Source organism: Quercus suber, unplaced genomic scaffold (genome assembly GCF_002906115.3).
Source record: "Quercus suber isolate HL8 unplaced genomic scaffold, Cork oak 2.0 scaffold_19, whole genome shotgun sequence".
Classification (NCBI taxonomy): domain Eukaryota; kingdom Viridiplantae; phylum Streptophyta; class Magnoliopsida; order Fagales; family Fagaceae; genus Quercus; species Quercus suber.
In genome coordinates this window covers 1,599,127-1,620,557 of record NW_027069484.1, presented here as the reverse complement: position 1 = coordinate 1,620,557, position 21,431 = coordinate 1,599,127, and the positions used below count along the sequence as shown (strand labels likewise).

The 21,431-nt window shown below is 32.1% G+C and overlaps 1 protein-coding gene across 2 annotated transcripts; it reads left to right on the top strand.

The window, feature by feature from the left end:
- The first annotated feature begins 6,978 nt into the window (after positions 1-6,978).
- Positions 6,979-11,277, top strand: LOC112031325 (uncharacterized). 2 transcript variants are annotated; one of them, XM_065761847.1, is made up of 3 exons: positions 6,979-7,135; positions 7,902-8,205; positions 11,034-11,277. In XM_065761847.1, exon 2 carries the CDS (start codon positions 7,916-7,918, stop codon positions 8,186-8,188), a length of 273 nt encoding a protein of 90 aa, XP_065617919.1. In that variant the 5' UTR covers positions 6,979-7,135; positions 7,902-7,915; the 3' UTR covers positions 8,189-8,205; positions 11,034-11,277. The 2 variants fall into 2 exon arrangements, with proteins under 2 accessions (XP_065617919.1, XP_065617922.1); XM_065761850.1 differs by lacking the exon at positions 6,979-7,135 and adding an exon at positions 7,193-7,287.
- The last annotated feature ends 10,154 nt before the right edge of the window (positions 11,278-21,431 follow it).

Below are 21,431 nucleotides of genomic sequence, written 5' to 3'. Positions count from 1 at the left end.
TGTTCATATTCTTCTCTAATTACATTTTTTTTCCCAGCAACCAAAAAAAAACCCATTCTTGGAAAAATCAAACGGGACCCATGTAAAATTTTTCCATATAAAAATAATCTAACCCTTTATTTCTAATTCCATGTCCATTTAACCAAATTGGAATGACAAGCAAATGAATATCTTAAAACATTAGAAAAAGTCCTATCATCTCATACATTAACCAACACCACACATAAACGAAAAACCCTTTAAATCTAAATTGTACTTGTAATGTTTTGCTCTATGAATACCCAATCGGAAAACACCAAACACGATCGAACAAAAGGAATGAATGAGTGAATGGATCTAATCTTAGTGGAAAAAAAAACACACACACACACACATATATATATATATATACAAAGAGAGTTTAGTTACCTTGATGAGAGAGAGAGAGAGAGAGAGAAGGGTTCACTATCACTACTTAGCGAAGAAAGCTCGCAACACCAAACAACAAAAAACAGGTACAGACTACAGAGGTCAAAGAACAATTGCAAATGGAGTTTGTAATGTACAGTACACCACCTATTTCATCCAACGGTCCAGATTTGGCATCTCTATTTACCATATGAATTTATGATTGTATTCGGCTGGTTAAAATGTCTGAAATACCCTTGCCTTGCCTCGGTGGTTTGTGAATTTTTGGCGAATGTATAGTTTTTTTTTTTTTTTTTTTTTTTTTTTTTTTTTTTTTTTTTTGATAGGGTATAGCTTAAATTTGGTAAATGAGTAATTCTAAGAATTCAAAAAAAAAAAATTTTGACATATTGGTGGACTCAAATAAAAATCAGTACATTTACAACAAAAATGTAATCAATTTCTCTCTTTTTTTTTTTTTTTTTGGTATATTTAGCATTGCTCTTGCTAAACTGGTAACAAACTTTTTTTCCCCTTCTTCTTATTTATTTTTAATTATATAACATAGGTACTCACATAAAAATAAATAAATAATAAAACATAGTTATAAACACATTATTAGAGGAAAAATGTTATCTCTAAACTAGTTTAGAAGAAAATTCTTCCAACCCACTACGTGGTGAAAACTTTGTTCTTCATTATATATTATACATTTATTCTTCTCAAAGCTGATTTTTTTTTTTTAAGATTTAAATTTAATTATATTACTATTTTAGTACATAAAACATTTGATAAATCTTTTTTAAGAAGCTTTGTGAATAAAATTCGTTTTATGTACAAAATATTGATATTAGATAAGAGTATTAAATCGGATTTTATTTTTTGTTCGTAAATTCGATAGTTATAATGAGGGGGTGATTTGAACCCTAAAAGTCTATGTTAGAAACACTAGAAAGTTAATTTTAATTGGTAAAGTTTCTCATTAACTAATACCTACTTGCAACATTTTCAGACGTATGCTCAACATGCAACATACGCATATTATATTCTAACCAAAAACTAATACATTCTATCTTTTTTTAATAATTCGATAGTTACAATAGAAGAGATAAATTTAAAACCTGGATGCCTTCATTAAAAATACTAGTCATTTGAGGTATAAGGCTGTTGGCTAATACATTCAATCTTATCATTACTATATGATGCCATTCTAAACTATTTGATTCACTTGGCTTTACTACTTCACAAGATAATTTTTCTGCCGATCATTTTCTCTTTCACCTTTTTATGTCGTAACTCCATGTATGAGGGCTCTACTCTTTGAGGCAATAGTTTATGGATGTGAAGCAATGGAATTATTTTTGGTATAAGGATTTTCTTATATAAAATTTGGTAAATCATCAAAAAGTCCATATGACAATAGATCACTTACATTTTATTCGGTTTCATGTTTATAAACTTTGTCTTCTATTTCTTAGAAGTTGATGACCCTATATCTTAGAATGATTGGTCTAGTCATAAGGGCAATGAAAATTATCCTATATGCTAGCTCACAGAATGGGCATCTCACAATTATGCGACCTACAAATGTGGAATTCACATGCTTGTGAGTAACCCACTCTATAAAACGGGCTTAGGAGATACTTTCTCCAAGGTCAGGTTTAAGTACATGTGTTGGTATATTCTTGCTTGGTATAACATGCATCCATATATTATTTTTATTTTTTTAATTAGAAAATGAATTTAATAAATAACACTAATAGAAAAAAAAAAAAATTGAGAATAGAACATGTGACGCTAGGGCTATTGTTACTAAACAAAATACAAACACCCTTTAGATGTTATGGTTGATTACAAAGTCTTCTCTTGCAAATTGGCCATTTTTACTTGAAGATAAGTGCAAGAGTTCAATTTGCAAGAGAAGTGCAAGAGTCATCACGAAATTGAGGGTGGATAGTGAATGTTTGCAATCATCCAACAAGAGATGCAATTAGAATATTTGAAGTGTTTTGCTTAATACCAATTTACCATGGTTTCTGCACTCATCTCTACTTGAAGCAAATCTTAAGTTGATTGTCAAAGTTAACACGTCCCTATATGTTTGGAATGGAGGGCGATGGGGGAGAGGAGTACAACTTGTACAAGTCGTTACCTAATATCCTCTCCTCTTTTCTTCAAATACGCGGGCATCCAAACACAAGGTTTAGAGTCTAAAGTTATGCTATCACCACGTTGAGAATGCCCCCTCCCCCCTCTCCCCCTAACTCATTTCGAATGCCCAATTAAGGAGCTATCATTGTTTGTTTGTTTGTTTGTTTGTTTGTTTGTTTTTTTTTTTTTTTTTTTTTTTGAGAAACAAGGAGCTATCACTGTTGATCACATGGTATGACTCTAATTGGCAAACACCATTAGCAAAGAAAGAAGTAGCACTAGACAAATTGTCAAGTTATGTTGGAGGGGGCTCGGTTTAAATCACAAACATTTTAGTATTCGGCTTGAGCCTAGTGGGTATACATTGAGATGCCAATGTAATCCTTCTATAGGTTATTTATCTTGTCATGTTGGATTAAGGATGCTGTGTATCATGATAAATGTTTTATTTACATAGAATCATAAAACATTTGTCACATTGGATGATGAGTAAAGTGACATGTTTTACCATTCTAAGAACCATTTTAAGAGATATTTTACTTTGATACAAATATAGCGTTAATGAATAAAAATTTCTTCCCATCAAAAAAATAAAAGAAAAATAGAACTTTCTTGACTTATGTTAGAAGTTACTAAAAATAATCATAATGGTCCAAAACATTTAGGGGGTGTTTGGTGCACTCACTCAAACACACATTTTTAGTTTTTAAACAACATTATACGCATTTTTATATACTTTTTTGCCCACACATATTTCCACACGTTTTCAAACACATGTACCAAACACCCCCTTAGTTTTACAAAGTTCAACGGTGAGCTTTCCATTTCCATTTTGCTAACAGAATTCCAAGGAGCAAGCTAGAAATTATAATGGCCCCTAGCAATATAAGACATTGCCGAGAGGCTACATTGTGAACTGTAACATTTGCCATTTTAAGGAACAAAAACAAACGACCATGGATCCAAAGACTGCAAACAACCCTTCTGTGTTGGGGTATAGAATTTGTTGGTTATAATTTGGGCACATGACATGACAGCATTTAAATTTCTGTCAAATAAAACTCATTTTTTCGGTGTATTAAGAATAAGGCTATAAACTTGTCAAACTGAATCGAGCATTAAAAATTTACGATTGGTTCATTTATATTTATTTCAAACACAAGTCAAGCTCAAACTCATTGTCAAGCTAGATTATATCCAAGCTCGGTTTATTTTCTTGTTGAACAATCTCAGACTTATTCATGAACTACTTGAGTAATTTTAGTTTTTCTTTTCCCCATACATGTAAACACCACTACTTTTTTTATTCCATCACAAACTTAATAACTAAATTACATCATTTGAGAAGTAGATAGAATGATTGTTGACATTCAATTTTTTTTTCGATAATCGATTGTTGACATTCATAGTAACATATGATAATACTTTCTTTTTAAGAGGATTATTAATATTCAACAAATGGATCCATGTTTCGACTTTTGTGCATTTTTATTTAGTTCAATCGTACTCACAGTATGTCAGCTGCAATAGACAAGGATTCAAATTTAGGACAAAGCTGAACAAAGGAAGAAGGCACAATAATTTGAAGAATAAAGATTTGGAGATGAACTCAACAAAATTGCTTAGGTTTGTAACACTCTGTATGGCAAAAAATAGATTCACAGAATCTGGACTTGACAGAATTGGAATGCAGAATGAGTTGCACATATACAACAACCAAGAAGAATGAGGTTCACATCAGTGAAAATAACAAGTCCAGCATCACAGATCTCACTTTTTGAGAGAATAAGGTAAAAAAATGGAAGAAAACTGCTGATTCATATAAAAACTTGTCACACCACTTGGTAATTGTCTGTAATCAACTGTGTTCTTTGAGCAAACTTGGGAGGGGCTCCACCCTTGATAGGGATGACATTCAAAACCTGCACAAGGAATTTATATTTGAAAAGTTCATAAAGGGCCTCAAATGTAAAGAAGAATAGGTGATGGGCAAGTAATGAAATCAACAAATCAAAAGAAAACGACTAGCATATATACATAGACACTTTGTGGAGATATGGCTCCACCTTTTCCTTAATAGCATCTAAAAGTACATATCTATTGCCCCAAATAGTACTTCAAAAAGAAATGAAAAAGCAAATGAAAAAAACAAAGCTATCCACGCAAATGGTGCCATTTCTCATAATGGCACCATTGAAAATAAAGATATACAAGAAACTCATTGAGAACATATATGTTGAGGTTGAAATTTCATGCAAAAAAAAAAAAAAAAAAAAAAAAAACAAACAAACAAACAAACAAACAAACAAACAATGATAGCTCCTTAATTGGGCATTCGAAATGAGTTAGGGGGAGAGGGGGGAGGGGGCATTCTCAACGTGGTGATAGCATAACTTTAGACTCTAAACCTTGTGTTTGGATGCCCGCGTATTTGAAGAAAAGAGGAGAGGATATTAGGTAACGACTTGTACAAGTTGTACTCCTCTCCCCCATCGCCCTCCATTCCAAACATATAGGGACGTGTTAACTTTGACAATCAACTTAAGATTTGCTTCAAGTAGAGATGAGTGCAGAAACCATGGTAAATTGGTATTAAGCAAAACACTTCAAATATTCTAATTGCATCTCTTGTTGGATGATTGCAAACATTCACTATCCACCCTCAATTTCGTGATGACTCTTGCACTTCTCTTGCAAATTGAACTCTTGCACTTATCTTCAAGTAAAAATGGCCAATTTGCAAGAGAAGACTTTGTAATCAACCATAACATCTAAAGGGTGTTTGTATTTTGTTTAGTAACAATAGCCCTAGCGTCACATGTTCTATTCTCAATTTTTTTTTTTTTCTATTAGTGTTATTTATTAAATTCATTTTCTAATTAAAAAAATAAAAATAATATATGGATGCATGTTATACCAAGCAAGAATATACCAACACATGTACTTAAACCTGACCTTGGAGAAAGTATCTCCTAAGCCCGTTTTATAGAGTGGGTTACTCACAAGCATGTGAATTCCACATTTGTAGGTCGCATAATTGTGAGATGCCCATTCTGTGAGCTAGCATATAGGATAATTTTCATTGCCCTTATGACTAGACCAATCATTCTAAGATATAGGGTCATCAACTTCTAAGAAATAGAAGACAAAGTTTATAAACATGAAACCGAATAAAATGTAAGTGATCTATTGTCATATGGACTTTTTGATGATTTACCAAATTTTATATAAGAAAATCCTTATACCAAAAATAATTCCATTGCTTCACATCCATAAACTATTGCCTCAAAGAGTAGAGCCCTCATACATGGAGTTACGACATAAAAAGGTGAAAGAGAAAATGATCGGCAGAAAAATTATCTTGTGAAGTAGTAAAGCCAAGTGAATCAAATAGTTTAGAATGGCATCATATAGTAATGATAAGATTGAATGTATTAGCCAACAGCCTTATACCTCAAATGACTAGTATTTTTAATGAAGGCATCCAGGTTTTAAATTTATCTCTTCTATTGTAACTATCGAATTATTAAAAAAAGATAGAATGTATTAGTTTTTGGTTAGAATATAATATGCGTATGTTGCATGTTGAGCATACGTCTGAAAATGTTGCAAGTAGGTATTAGTTAATGAGAAACTTTACCAATTAAAATTAACTTTCTAGTGTTTCTAACATAGACTTTTAGGGTTCAAATCACCCCCTCATTATAACTATCGAATTTACGAACAAAAAATAAAATCCGATTTAATACTCTTATCTAATATCAATATTTTGTACATAAAACGAATTTTATTCACAAAGCTTCTTAAAAAAGATTTATCAAATGTTTTATGTACTAAAATAGTAATATAATTAAATTTAAATCTTAAAAAAAAAAAATCAGCTTTGAGAAGAATAAATGTATAATATATAATGAAGAACAAAGTTTTCACCACGTAGTGGGTTGGAAGAATTTTCTTCTAAACTAGTTTAGAGATAACATTTTTCCTCTAATAATGTGTTTATAACTATGTTTTATTATTTATTTATTTTTATGTGAGTACCTATGTTATATAATTAAAAATAAATAAGAAGAAGGGGAAAAAAAGTTTGTTACCAGTTTAGCAAGAGCAATGCTAAATATACCAAAAAAAAAAAAAAAAAGAGAGAAATTGATTACATTTTTGTTGTAAATGTACTGATTTTTATTTGAGTCCACCAATATGTCAAAATTTTTTTTTTTTGAATTCTTAGAATTACTCATTTACCAAATTTAAGCTATACCCTATCAAAAATTTTTTTTTTTTTTTTTTTTTTTTTTTTTTTTTTTTTTTTTTTTTGCTATACATTCGCCAAAAATTCACAAACCACCGAGGCAAGGCAAGGGTATTTCAGACATTTTAACCAGCCGAATACAATCATAAATTCATATGGTAAATAGAGATGCCAAATCTGGACCGTTGGATGAAATAGGTGGTGTACTGTACATTACAAACTCCATTTGCAATTGTTCTTTGACCTCTGTAGTCTGTACCTGTTTTTTGTTGTTTGGTGTTGCGAGCTTTCTTCGCTAAGTAGTGATAGTGAACCCTTCTCTCTCTCTCTCTCTCTCTCATCAAGGTAACTAAACTCTCTTTGTATATATATATATATATGTGTGTGTGTGTGTGTTTTTTTTTCCACTAAGATTAGATCCATTCACTCATTCATTCCTTTTGTTCGATCGTGTTTGGTGTTTTCCGATTGGGTATTCATAGAGCAAAACATTACAAGTACAATTTAGATTTAAAGGGTTTTTCGTTTATGTGTGGTGTTGGTTAATGTATGAGATGATAGGACTTTTTCTAATGTTTTAAGATATTCATTTGCTTGTCATTCCAATTTGGTTAAATGGACATGGAATTAGAAATAAAGGGTTAGATTATTTTTATATGGAAAAATTTTACATGGGTCCCGTTTGATTTTTCCAAGAATGGGTTTTTTTTTGGTTGCTGGGAAAAAAAATGTAATTAGAGAAGAATATGAACATGGGTTTTTTTTTTTTTTTTTGGTGGATTAGATTTTTCGGGAAATGGGGATTTTTTCTTTGTTGGATTGATGGGGAAATAGGAGTAAAAATGAAAGAGTATAATTGTTTTTATGACTAAGTTTTTATGCCCAAGAAAAATTGACAGGTTTTGAGAAAGTTTTATATTGAGGCACAAGGGACCTAGCTTCTTATTGTTGGAAAAAGTTTCTTTCTTCAGTTTTGTTTTGATGGAAATTCTTTGTGGGTTTAAAGTTTTTTCATAAAATAATAAGGGAAAAATTTAGAGTGTGTAATGTGATAAATCATAAATGGGGGTGTTTGGGGGAAATGGCTTTTCTAATGTTTTGTTCTTTGCAGTTCCTGTGTAGCAAATGGCGATGAGGAAATTCTTCAGCGAGATCAAGGGCCTGAAGGTGAAGGAGGTGCCTGAACATGTGAAGCCGATGCTTTCCACCAACTATTTGAAGAATGCATTTCAGAGATGGCTGGACAACTACCATGCCAAGTACATTCAAACCAACTCCGTTGAGCCGCTCCTCCATGTCTGCTACGGTGGAATGATCTTTTCCTACCTGGTTGCACTCCCTGAGGAACGCCGCCACCTTAAGCACCAGGAGCATGCCAAGGAGCATGGAGGGCACTGATGATCAATTTATTGCAGGTGCTTACTAGAATGAGTAATTATGGGGTTCATTTTACTTTTATATTTTTTTTCCTGATAGATATTTGTGATTTTTGATTGAAGGCAAGTATTAAATCATTGATGCTTAATTTTTGGGTTTTGCTGGTGTTTGTGTCTATTTTAGGAGTACTGTGATGTTTTGTTACTTTGATCATTGGATATTATTGACGAGGTATAATGATGTTGGATGAATGCATGTTTTTAGTAGAAATGTTTGATTATTGTATTTTATTTTATTGGTGGTTTTTGAATTTGTGAATGTGGATTTTGTCAGCTTGTAGAGAATTGCATTTGGTGGTGTTGTAGCTGGATATTGTAAATGCATGTTGGATATGATTGTCAATAATTGATTAATGACAAATTTAAATGGGTGATGGCATATATATACACACCTTTAGGGCCTGTTACTTGGGTTGTCATCATACCATTTGGACAAATGAGGGAGAGGCTTCTTAGGACATAAGTTTGATCTATTTAAGCTTTAAATTCAAGAAGAAATGCCAAATATATTCTCACGTGTCCCATGTTTAATTTCAAGGTGGAGAAGAGTCCATTTTAGATTCTTTGCTTTAGTTAACAGATTTTGATCCTGCAAGTGAATTCTGTTTCCAAAGCATTATGTTAGTGTTAGAGCCTCTAGATTTGGGCACTACTTACAATGAGAAAGGAATTAACATAAAAGGGCAAAGAAATGAGGAGAAAAAAGATAATAATTTACTATTCCTTGTTTGCTTATGCAAGAAAATATGGACAGATTTTGACAAAGTATTGAAGTAATCGTGAATTACTTGTTATTTTGCTGCCCAAGATGAGTTATAGACAAAGAGAGCAATGGTAGTGTGTAAGGATTTCACTATATCAAAAGAAAGAGAGAGCTGTTCTTATTAGAAAAGAAAAAAGTTGGTCTGCAAAGGCGATGCGAATAATGTTGCTAATAAAATATACTTAGAGAACTTGTTAAAATTGACATTTAAGTTTGCAATATTAGCATGCTGAAGACAACCTGCTCAGGTCTTTTCTCTTTCCCCTCGCCAAGCTAGGTTTAGTGCACACTGTACCTTACATAGACTATTTCAATGAGTTATAGCCTTCTTCTTTTCCCCCGCTAAGCTCGGTTTAGCGCACACTGGACCTTACCCAGACTATTACAATGAGCTATAGCTCAATTGGCACTTCCTTCTCCCATAATAATGGGATGGAGGGTGAGGTTGTGGGTTCAAGACCCACTATGCGCGTGTAATTTATCAGTAAAAAGAAGGAAATGTGTTGTAATTTCTAAGAAGCTAGTTAGAGAAAGTGTTTTTTCTTTTGGTTACGGTTGGTAACTATCTTTGGAAATCCCTTTTTTAGATGTCAATTATCCCCAAATATTATTTATCTTGGATTTCTCAAAGATTCAATAACACTTTAGTGATATTCTATATTGTTTCTTATTTACAGCTCAAAGCAATTGTTTTGATTGTGGATTATAATTCCATTAAGCCTTTAGTACTTGGTTCAATGACTTTATGTGTGTGTGCGTGCGCGTGCGCATGTGCATGTTTGTTGAATTCCCTTATGTTTCCACTTCTGGTATTTTCTTTGTCTTCAATTTATATTTAACTCAGTTCATTCCTTTTGTTAGGGGTGTGGGTAAATGCTGGTTGTCAGTTCAAGTACATATGACTTGCTGTCAATTGGCATTGAGGATGATCTGAAGCTTAAGGCTCACCAAAGCAAGGGTTTTTGGAATTTAGTGCTAGGGTGAGGGTGGGATTGTGTGGGCCCCAATCAAGCCCAGCTGAGCCAAGTGTTTGGCTCATGGGCTTAGCTTATATAATAGATTAGTGTTTTCAAGCTCCACTTGAGTTTTAATTAAGTCTAGATATTCTTGTTTAAACTTGGCTTTGCCACTACTGAGCAATCTCTAGATAATTTAATTAAGTTGCTTGAAATTTTCTCAAATCCTCAATGAGCTGTCTGGTGTTGATTTAGTATTCCAGAAGTCATAGTGGAAAAGATGTTATGATGTGCAGTTGATAGCATCATCATGTGAGAGGTTGTGTTATATTTGTTTGTCATCACTTTATGGCAGCTTTTTGGTGAAGAAAATGCTTATATTTATTTGGCAGAGGATGTGTATTACTGCTAGAAGAGTTCTTCGTCGTTATAACATACTAAACTTAAAAAAATTTCATACCCCAAGGGGCAGCATAATCAGGTAGGGACCTTGCCTCTTGTGGTGTGGAGTCACTATTCGAATATCCCCTTCTCCCTCCCCTTTTGGCCAAATCTTGTTCTTGAGCCTTATTTGATTTTGAAGAAGTGATTTTAGCTTGGTCATTTACTAAATTAGAAGCTTGTCATAAAAAAAGTCCTAGGCATTCAACACCTCAGTTTTTTATGCAGCTCTAAGATTAATTTTGTGCCTTGATTGAATTTTTAAATATCTTGTTAGTGCTCCATTGATCAAAAGAGAGAAGTTAAGACTTGTAGGGATGTTGAATTATATTTGGTCGTGATACATCTTTATCTGAAACATGTCTATATCATTTGAAATTTCAGTGTAAAAAGAATGTGTCGAAAATCTGTATTTGTAGATGCGTGTTCAACAAATAAATTTTGATAAAACCAAAGAGGTCTATGATATGCAACAATAGAAATATGTCGCCATTAGTCATTATAATCAAATGAACAACTAACTTGGTTTTCATGCCTTATACTTTACTGTCACAAAAATCATTCTTATCTCAGTGTTCTTTCATTCATGTTTTGTTTGGCTTGTTACAATGCATGTACATAATATTTTTTGTTTCTTCTGTGTGCAGGTTCCCCAGTCTTGGTTGGGAGACCATTGAAATGCTTATCGTTCTTTGGTTTTGATATCTGGAAATTGTTAACAGAGAAATACTGTTCTTAATTGCATGGCAGCATTAAGCACAATAAGATCCACATGAACGATGTTTACAGTACTTATTATTTTAGTTGAATTGTTGAAAAAAAATTTGTATCAGGGGAATTATGCTTTGTTACTTTATTTGCTTTGATTGCTGAGTCCTGTTGATTAGATGATATTGTCTTGTTGCTTCTATTGTTACATGTTTTGTGCGGGGCTTTTAAAACATTCTGCCAAAACTTATATTTTAGATTTTGGTACTTAGTTGTGATTTGGAGGTAAAGAAGTATTTACGGGTATGGTAGTTAAGTCAACAAGACGCTAAACAGGCAGTAAAATTGTTAGAAAGTATCAATGAAAAGCAAAAAATAGGTAGTGATGTTTCTGAGTATTTGAGTGCTAAAAATTGAGTCTGACTAATGCGTAGCTTTCTCATCTTTCGGCCTTATTCTGGTGTCTGCTCTATTATGGCAAAGAATGCGAGTGCTATTGGCCTTATTATATTCGTATGCATGTTTTTTTATAAAAAAAGAAAGGAATTTCATAGAAAAAAAGTACCAGAGTATAATCTTAATTCACGGGATATATCATATATGTTCGATTAAAAGACCCCCCAAAAATATTAGTATAAATAAGATAACTTTCCATTCTCAAACTCAAACGAGCTGCTTTGTGGTCAGAACATTGATCATAAATGAATGTCTTTCCAAATTTTGGGGTTCTCTCTGGGGAAAGAGCACAGAAATCTAAAATACATTTTAGTCCCTTCAGCTTTGATTGTGGTGTCTTTGTGTTGTGGTCTATGGAGGCTGTAGATTCAAACGTTCGGATTGCTATATCGTGCGTTCAATTAACTCCCTAAATATTCCAACTGTGATAAATTTTATCCTCCCTAGTTTTAATTTACCATAAAATTCTATAAGATAAATCCTCTATATAATTAACATTATGAATATGTTGAGAACTTTTTTTTTTTTTAAATTTATTAAATTATTTTATTTTATAATTCGATATTTAGATGAGGGATTTAGATCCTTTATATAATTAACATTATGAATATGTTGAGAACTTTTTTTTTTTTTAAATTTATTAAATTATTTTATTTTATAATTCGATATTTAGATGAGGGATTTAGATCCTTTAGACATAGGTTTGTGTCTCCGGCAAGTTTTCTTTTTGTTTCTAGCTCCGAGACGTCGTTGGACACAAGCCTAGTGCCGTGAGATCTTCCCTTCAAATCTGTGTGATTAAAAAAAAAAAAAAAAAAATTCAAGGTTTTTAAAATAAATTAAAAGAATAAAAAAAAATGTTACATGTAAGTTTGTTTGTTTTTTTTTAATAACTAATGTGGCATGATTGTTTTAAGGTTTTAATTAGTGGAATAATATTAATATGTCATCATCTAAACCATTTATTTTAAAATGAAGGGTCTAGATTAAAATAACTCTAAATGGTAAAGTTTCTTAAAAACTCTAGACTTTAGAGGATCTAAATCCTTAAATAAAAGGTATTTGAATCATGTACATCTTCTTTAAAAACAGCAAGAGGTGCTAATATGTTGAGTTACAAGATATTTAGAAACAAACCAAGAGCCCTGTGGTTTACTTCTTCTCATGAGAAAATTAATGAGGGTTAGAATTCCCTCTTACTTGTTAAAATAAAAAATAAAAAGATTCTTCTATGTCAATAAGCCATTTACTTCAAAATTCTACGGTAATAATATAAATGTGTGAGTGGGGGTATAGTAATCTTTCTTTTTCATTCCTTAATAAAAATCTATTATAGACATTTCCCCCCGAAACTATCCAAGCATAAGACACAAAAGGTGAGAGAACGGCGGAAAGAAAAGAAAAAAAGAAAAAAGAAAAAAGGAAAATTGAGATGTCAAAACAAGATTCTCATACTTAATTTCCATGAGGCTTCTCTATGGTCAACTCCCTTCAGAAAATGGATGTCTTTAGTTCCTGCACGTCTCAAAAAGCTGAAAAAAAAAAAAAAAAAACACGAAACGAAGAAAACTTCACCAAAATAGGACCAGTCTTTCAAGCGAAAGCTGACCATTTAGAGGATAGAGGCGCTATGTTCATAATATTTTCACAATAAATCATAGGTAGTTGGTTGTTATTGGTTCAAATTTAAATATGATACTAAGATTACTTTTTTGTTCCAATAATAGCAATCAATAACCACTTGCCACTTAGAATTTGTTGTAAAAATATTGTGAAAATGTTGTGGATATATCATTTCTTTTCTGAGAAATATTTCATTTTCCACTTACCAAAATAGACATTTAACTTTTAATTTAATGAACATTGAACATTATAAAATCATCTTCTTGTAAATTTAAAGGCTAATTTATAGGCTGCATAGTAATTATATATATATATATATATATATTGGTAAATATGAGCAAACTAGGTTCAAGATATTTCAAAATCAACCAACTTGGTCCCTAAAAACAACTTAGTCTCTAAACACTATTAAGTCTGTTAGTCCCTTTTCTCAACTGTCTTAGAGACCAAGTTAGATTTAGGGACCTAATTAGTCAGTTTTGAAATGGCATGAACCTAATTGACATTAGCTCAAAGTTGAGAGTAAATTAATGAAGTTTACTTTTATTAATTTATTACATGCCAAAAAACCAGGCAATACATAATTAATAAACAAATCTAGCTTTTTCCTTGTTTGAGTTGTGAATTCCACTAGAATTTGTACCAAAGAAAACTTTGGCAAGGAGACAAAAATGTTGTCCCTGCAGACAAACGGGGAGGAAGAAAACTTTTGCACGAGAACGCTATTTCCGAAAAGGCAAAATTAGTCTATTCCCAAAGAACGAATGGCTCTATATATTTTAGTGTAATTTTCCTGTTGGGTTCTCTAGGCATATGTATTAGGAACTTTTGGCATTATTTAATTTCTAAAAGTGTATTTCCTTTGCGTGTTCTTTGTCAACTTTACTTAATTTAATGCTCTGACTTCTCCCAAGCCCATGTGGTTCCCACTTAAGCTAAGGAAAATGAGTTCCAGCTGAGCTTTCTAAGCAATTTCCATATGATATAATTAATATCACTAGAAATTATAGTCATGAGTAACACTTTCCGAGCTTTTGGGACTTGTGTTTGTAAACATTTTCCAAAGAAGGGAAATTGATCTTACTTTCGAAATTGAGGGAGTTTGGTGGTTTTGGCATATTGGGAATTGTCTCTGGTGGTTTTGGCATATTGGGAATTGTCTCATCAATGTTTTTTTCCCTGCATCTTACTTCAAGCCATTGATTTCAAGAGATCCATCAAATGGAAATTTACATACCAGTTATGAATGCTTCCTATATTTAGTTGATAATCTAATTTAAATGGTATTACAAATACAAAATTCGTAAGATCCACTGCTTGTAAACTCTTTTTAAGTGTCTAAAATTCATGTAATTAATGTGGACATGACAAATAACTTTTATATGTTCAATTGTATAGTAGGAACTAAGAAATTTCAAATTAATTGCTTAGATGCATTTAGTAATATTTTGTTCCAACATTACTTGACCTCTTCCTTCAATCTTCTCAACAATTTCATTCTTCCAACTATGCAACTTTTAAGCTATATATATAATGTATTACCTACTCATTCTTCTTCAACAAGCCCTAAACTCTGAACCATATCACTTAGTAGAAAGAAACTTGAAATATACATCCTTTTTCTTGATTAAAAAAAACATGTTGTTTTCAAAGAAAACTCTCTTCAACATTGCAAAGGTGGCGATACTTGTGTTCTTGATATTTAATTTTATCACCACACCTGTTGAGGCTGCTAGACCTAGGCCTTTGCATGACATGAAGCCAACACTCGTTGCAAACAAGGCACGATTTCTACAAAATCAAGGACCAATTCCCATTTCTAGCCCTAACCCCTGCACTTACATCCCCACACCTGGTAAGGGACATTGCCATTAATGAGCAAATGGAGCTTTTCTCCTTTGTTTCACGTGTAAATTCCACCATTTACCAGCATTCAGAATAGTAGTATTAGAATACAAAAATGTCCTAGCAAAGTTGGTGGGGAGAGGAAGAAAATTTACTATGTCACTAGTGTTCCACCTTTGCATGGGATAATCGCTACTTGACTAGTTTGGAAAGTTTGTTGTGACCCATTGTCTCCTACAAATTCAAAGTTTTTATGGCTTCTCTTCATCATTTTTATTTATAACACTTACATATGTTATTTGTAAAAAGTCTTGTAATTCAGTGATATTGATTAGTTTCATTTATGAGGAGGATCAAGGTTCAAATCCTCCCTTTTTACAATATGTAATAGTTTATAAATGAAAAAAGTTTACTACTATGTTGGGAAAATTCTTCCTATATTACTTTAAAAAAAAAGATTTTATCTTCTCCATTTACTTTAAAGTGTAAAATTTTAGTCATTAATGAATTTAAAGGCATGCATGTTAAGTTCAAGTTATAGTTTAGCGGTAACGGTATTTTTTTTAGTGTCCCATGTTTATAATTCGAACCCTATACCTACTCCCTTCCCCCTAATTATCTATCAAATAATAAGAAGGCATGCATGGCATTATTTCATTTAAAGTCTCACCCCATTAAAAAAGAATATATTATTGATAATTGATTTAAAATGACATGACATTATATATACTTTCAATTTCATGGAAAACTAAATCATCACCCTTAACTTCATCTGCCCAATCCATGCTCAATTGTTTGACATCTTTGACACTCGACACACTAACAATGGATATCCACCCAAGGAACACCATTCATCCGAAAGAAGCTATTTGTCCAACATACAAATTTAGGTGTTCGACCAAAGATCTTACTTGTCCAATCACTAGGACGATCACTCTTTGGTATTAACATAATTATAAAAGGGTTTTACTAATGTATGCTCAAGGGCATATGTTAGTAAACCATTTTCGAAAACTTCTTTATGAAAAAATATAAAAAGTAACTAGCTAATTTGATAACTTTTTCAATTTTTCATAAAAGGTTTCCTATTATAGATGATTAATGTATGCCCTTAGGGCATATATTAACCGAACCTATTTGTAAAATCTTTAAAAAAAAAAAAAAAAGTTAAAAAACTAGTAAATATTCAATATAGCAGCTGACACTCACTTTTTTGATAGGACAATTATTGGTTTACATTTGATGTTTACGTAAATGGTACACATTTGCTTGATAAGTATCCAATAATATACGCTATTCAGCAAATGTTTACAATATTATATACATTTCCTTCTTAATATTTGCATACAAGAAATGAATACAAGTGAATAGCAGAATTCAGGAATGTTTGCATATGAGAAATGTTCAGTGTTCCGCTTCATCGCCCCATCACCAAAGATCCCAATCCCCCACAACCACAAGACCATAACCTTCCCTCTTGCTGCATTCTTCTTCACTCACACTATCATCGACCAACCACCAAAACGTGAACCAGAGGTCCAGAACATAAAATCAGCATCACCAACAACACCTCATACTGGACCAAAAAGATTCACAGACTTTGCTCCAAAGACTGCAATGTTAATGAGGCGCTTCACCTTCTAGACCGCCTCAGCCTCCGTGGATACCAACCAGACTCTCTTAACATCAACACCATCATTCACGCACTCTGCCACTCTAATTAACCACTTCTCCGAAGTCCACCATCACCTTCTACTCTTCATAGCCTGATGAAGCTCATAGGTTGCTTTTCGATATGAAGAGTAGGGGGCATTGTCCAAATGTTGTTTCTTATACTACTTTGATTAATGGGTATTGTAGATCACTAAAATCTCTAAAGGATCTAAATCCTTAAATAAGGGGTATTTGAATCGTAAATGTCTTCTTTGGAAACACTAAGAGGTGCTAATATGTTGAGGAGTTTGGCTTACCTCAAGTTTTTTTTTTTTTTTAACTAGAGGTCTCATTTTGTTTTAAATACACAATGACAAGTGGTACTGAACTTTAATCTTCACATTTTATTCAGTTAGTAGGTGATGTGGTTGTTTTTCATTAAAACAAACTGAGATTCTAGTCGAAGTTTATTCAGTTAGTAGGTGATGTGGTTGTTTCTCATTAAAATAAAATGAGATTTCAGTTAAAAAGTGCTGGAGGTAAACCAAAACTTATGTTAAGTTACAAGATACTTGGAAACATGTCAAGAGTTTTATGGTCTACTTATTCTCCTAGGAATATTAACGATGGTTATAATTCCCTCTCACTTATTAAAAAAAGAAAAAGAAAAGAAAAGATTAGATTGTGATATGTTAATAAGCCATTCCTTTCAAACTTCTAAGTTAATAATTTATATAAATGTGTGTGGATCACTGTTTTCATTTTTGGTTATTGCCATGCTTTACCCTTTAAGTGGGTATGGTAATATTTATTTTTCATTCTTTAATAAATATATTATAGACATTTTTCTTCGAAACTATCCTAGCATAAGACACAAAAGGTGAGAGAACGGAGGAAAGAAAAAAGAAAAGGAAAAATTGAGATGTCAAAACAAATTTCTCTCACATAATTTCCATGAGGCTTCTCAATTGTCAACTCCCTTTAGAAATGGATGCCTTCAGTTCAGTCCCTGCAAGTCTCAAAAAGTTGGGGAGAAAAAAAACAAAACGAGAGAAGAAGATGTAACCAAAATCGGACGAGTCTTTCAAGCTGAAGCTGACAATTTAGAGAAATATTTCATTTTTCACTTACCAAAATAGACATTTAACTTTTAATTTAATGAACATTGAACATTATTAAATCATCTTCATGTAAATTTAAAGGCTAATCCATAGGTGCATAGTTATTATATATATATATATATATCGGTAAAGAGGTACAATTCTGGTTCAAGATATTTCAAAATTGACCAATTTAGTCTCTAAAAACAACTTAGTCTCTAAACACTGTTAGGTCTGTTAGTTCATTTTCTCAACTACCTTAGAAACCAAGTTGGGTTTAGGGTGAGTTTGGTTCAGCTTTTTGTAAAAGTGCATAATGAAAAAGTGGAGTTTTCAAAAAGTGCATAATGAAAAAGTGCATTTTCAAAAAGCTGAATGTTTGGTAAAAGTTGTTAAAAAGTGTTTTTTGAAAAACCTGAGTGTTTGGCTGGTACTTATAAAAGTGGCAGTTTAAGGGATAAATTACCAAAAAGGACAATGTATATATAAGGGAGTTTATTTCATACTTTTTATTTTTTTTTTATGTGAGTTTATTTCATACTTAAATCAACTACTTCATATACTTAAATCAATTTTTCTCTTTCTAAAAAAATTAATTTTTTCTCATCAATATTAGCTAATAATAACCTATCACTTAAGATTTATTATGAAAATATTGTAAAATTATTGTGATAATTGATACTGATTTTAATTTTAACGTACTATTAAAATTTTTTTTTTTCTTTCTAAAAAAATTATTTTTTTCTCACCAATATTAGCTAATAATAACCTACCATTTAAGATTTATTGTAAAAATATTGTGATAAAAATTAATACAGATTTTAATTTTAACGTACTATTAAAATTATTTTTTTCTCTTTCTAAAAAAATTATTTTTTTCTCACTAATATTAGCTAATAATAACCTACCTTTTAAAATTTATTGTGAAAATATTATACAAATATTGTGATAACATTTCCTCTTTCTTCTTTTTTTTTTCCTTTTTTTTCCCCCTCTTTTTTTCTCCTCCACCCACGTACCCTTCTCTTTTTCTTTTTCCTTCTTTTCCCTTTTTCCCTACCACTCCCTAGCCTCCAGAACATTCCACTTTCACTTTTTTCTTCATCTCTTTTTCTTTTCTCCTTTTTCCCTTTCTCTTTTCCTCCAGAACGTTGTTCCACCGCTGAGATCTTTTTTTTTTTTTTTGACAATTTGAAAGCCGCTCTTTCACTTCCTCCAGAGAAGATGATGATGATGATGATGATGATGATGAAGATGAAGATGATTGAAACATTGGGTTTGTATTTTTATTTGATTTTGATTTTGGGTTTGGGTTATGAGTTTTTAATTAATGGTTTAATTTTGAGTTGATTTTCTGTGGATTTTGGGTTTGATTTTGAGTTGGGTTTGAAATGGGTTTTGTTGATTTTGTTGATTGTGGTGGTAGACTGGGTTCACGGATGACTTACCACAGAGAGGGCAGAGAAGAGATGAGCGTGAGAGTGAGAGAGCTCAGTGCTTGACGGCAGAGTAGAGAAGAGAAGAGAGAAATAAAAGGGAAAGCGTGAGAACTGAGGTATATATCTGCAAGGGTAATTTGGTAAACAGCAAGAGCTAACGGATAAAAATGCGCGTTTCCTTTTGTTTATGGACCTCTGCTGCTGCATATTTGTTGCGTGCTCCCAGACCATTTTTTGCCTTGGCCCAAAATGCAACTTTTTTCAAAAAGTTGCGTTTTGGGCTGAGCCAAACGCAAATAACTTCTCAGCATTTTGCAAATGCACATATTTGGTAAAAGTGGGCTCAAAACGCCCAACCAAACGGGTACTTAGAGACTAAATTAGTCAGTTTTGAAATGTCTTAGACCTAATTAACATTTATTAATTTACTACATACCAAAAAACCAGGTAAAACGGAATTAATAAACAAATCTAGCTTTAGCTTTTTCCTTGTTTGAGTTGTGAATTCCACTAGAATTTGTACCAAAGAAAACTTTGGCAAGGAGACAAAAATATTGTCCTCACAGACAAAGTGGAAGGAAGGAAACTTTTGCATGAGAACGCTATTTCCGAAAAGACAAAATTAGTCTATTCCCAAAGAACGAATGGCGCTATAGAAATTTAGTTTAATTTTCCTGTTGGGTTCTTAAAATATTACTTTAAAACAAGCTCTTATACTTCTTCTTCTTCTTCTTCATTTATTTATTTATTATTTATTTATTTATTATTTATTTATCTTTTTTTGTGGAGAAGCAGCTCTTAATCTTCTTTAGTGTATGTATTAGGAACTTTTGGCATTAATTAATTTCTAAAAGTGTATTTCCTTTGAGGTGTTCTTTGTCAACTTTACTTAATTTAATGCTTTGGCTTTTCCCAAGCCCGCGTGTTTACTCCCATTTAAGCTAAGGAAAATGAGTTCCAGCTGAGCTGTCTAAACAATTTCCATATGATATAATATCACTAGAAAATTATAGTCATGACATAACACTTTCCGAGCTTTTGGGACTTGTGTTCGTAAACATTTTCCAAGAGACGGGAAATTGATCTAACTTTCGAAATTGAGGGAGCTTGGTGGTTTTGGCATATTGCGAACTGTCTCATCATTGGCTTTTTACCTGCATCTTACTTCAAGCCATTGATTTCAAGAGATCCATCAAATGGAAATTTACATACCAGTTATGATATATGAATGCTTCCTATATTTAGTTGATAATCTAATTTAAATGGTATTACAAGTACAAAATTCATAAGATCCACTACTTGTAAACTCTTTTTAAGTGTCTAAAATTCATGTAATTAATGTGAAAATGACAAATAACTTTTATATGTTCAATTGTATAGTAGGAACTAAGAAATTTCAAATTAATTGCTTAGATGCATTTAGTAATATTTTATTCCACCATTACCTGACCTCTTCCTTGAATCTTCTCAACAATTTCATTCTTTCACGTATGCAACTTTTAAGCTATATATATAATGTATTACCTACTCATTCTTCTTCAACAAATCCTAAACTTTGAGCCATATCACTTAGCAGTAGAAAAAAACTTGAAATATACATTATTTTTCTCAATTAAAAAAAAATGTTCTTTTCTAAGAAAACTCTCTTCAACACTGCAAAGGTGTTGATACTTGTGTTCTTGATTTTTAATTTTATCACCACACCTATTGAGGCTGCTAGGCCTAGGCCTAGGCCTTTGCATGACATGAAGCCAACACTTGCTGCAAACAAGGCACAATTTCAACAAAATCAAGTAACACTTCCTATTTCTAACCCTAACCCCTGCACTTATATCCCCACACCTGGTAAGGGACATTGCCATTAATGAGCAAATGGAGCTTTTCTCCTTTGTTTCACGTGTAAATTCCACCATTTACCAGCATTCAGAATAGTAGTAATAGGATACAAAAATGTCCTTGCAAAGTCCGTGGAGAGAGGAAGAAAATTTACTCTGTCACTAGTGTTCCACCATTGCATGGGATAAATGTGACTTGACTAGTTTGGAAAGTTTTTTGTGACTCATTGTCACCTACAAATTCAAAGTTTTTGTAGCCTCTCTTCGTCGTTTTTATTTATAACACTTATGTATGTTATTGTAAAAAGTCTTGTAATTCAGTGATATTGTTTAGTTTCATTTATAAGGAGGATCAAGGTTCAAATCCTCCCTCTTTACTATGTGAA

Coding starts and splice junctions, on each gene's coding strand:
- LOC112031325 (XM_065761847.1), top strand. CDS start 7,916: ATGGCGATGAGGAAATTCTTCAGCGAGATCAAGGGCCTGAAGGTGAAG.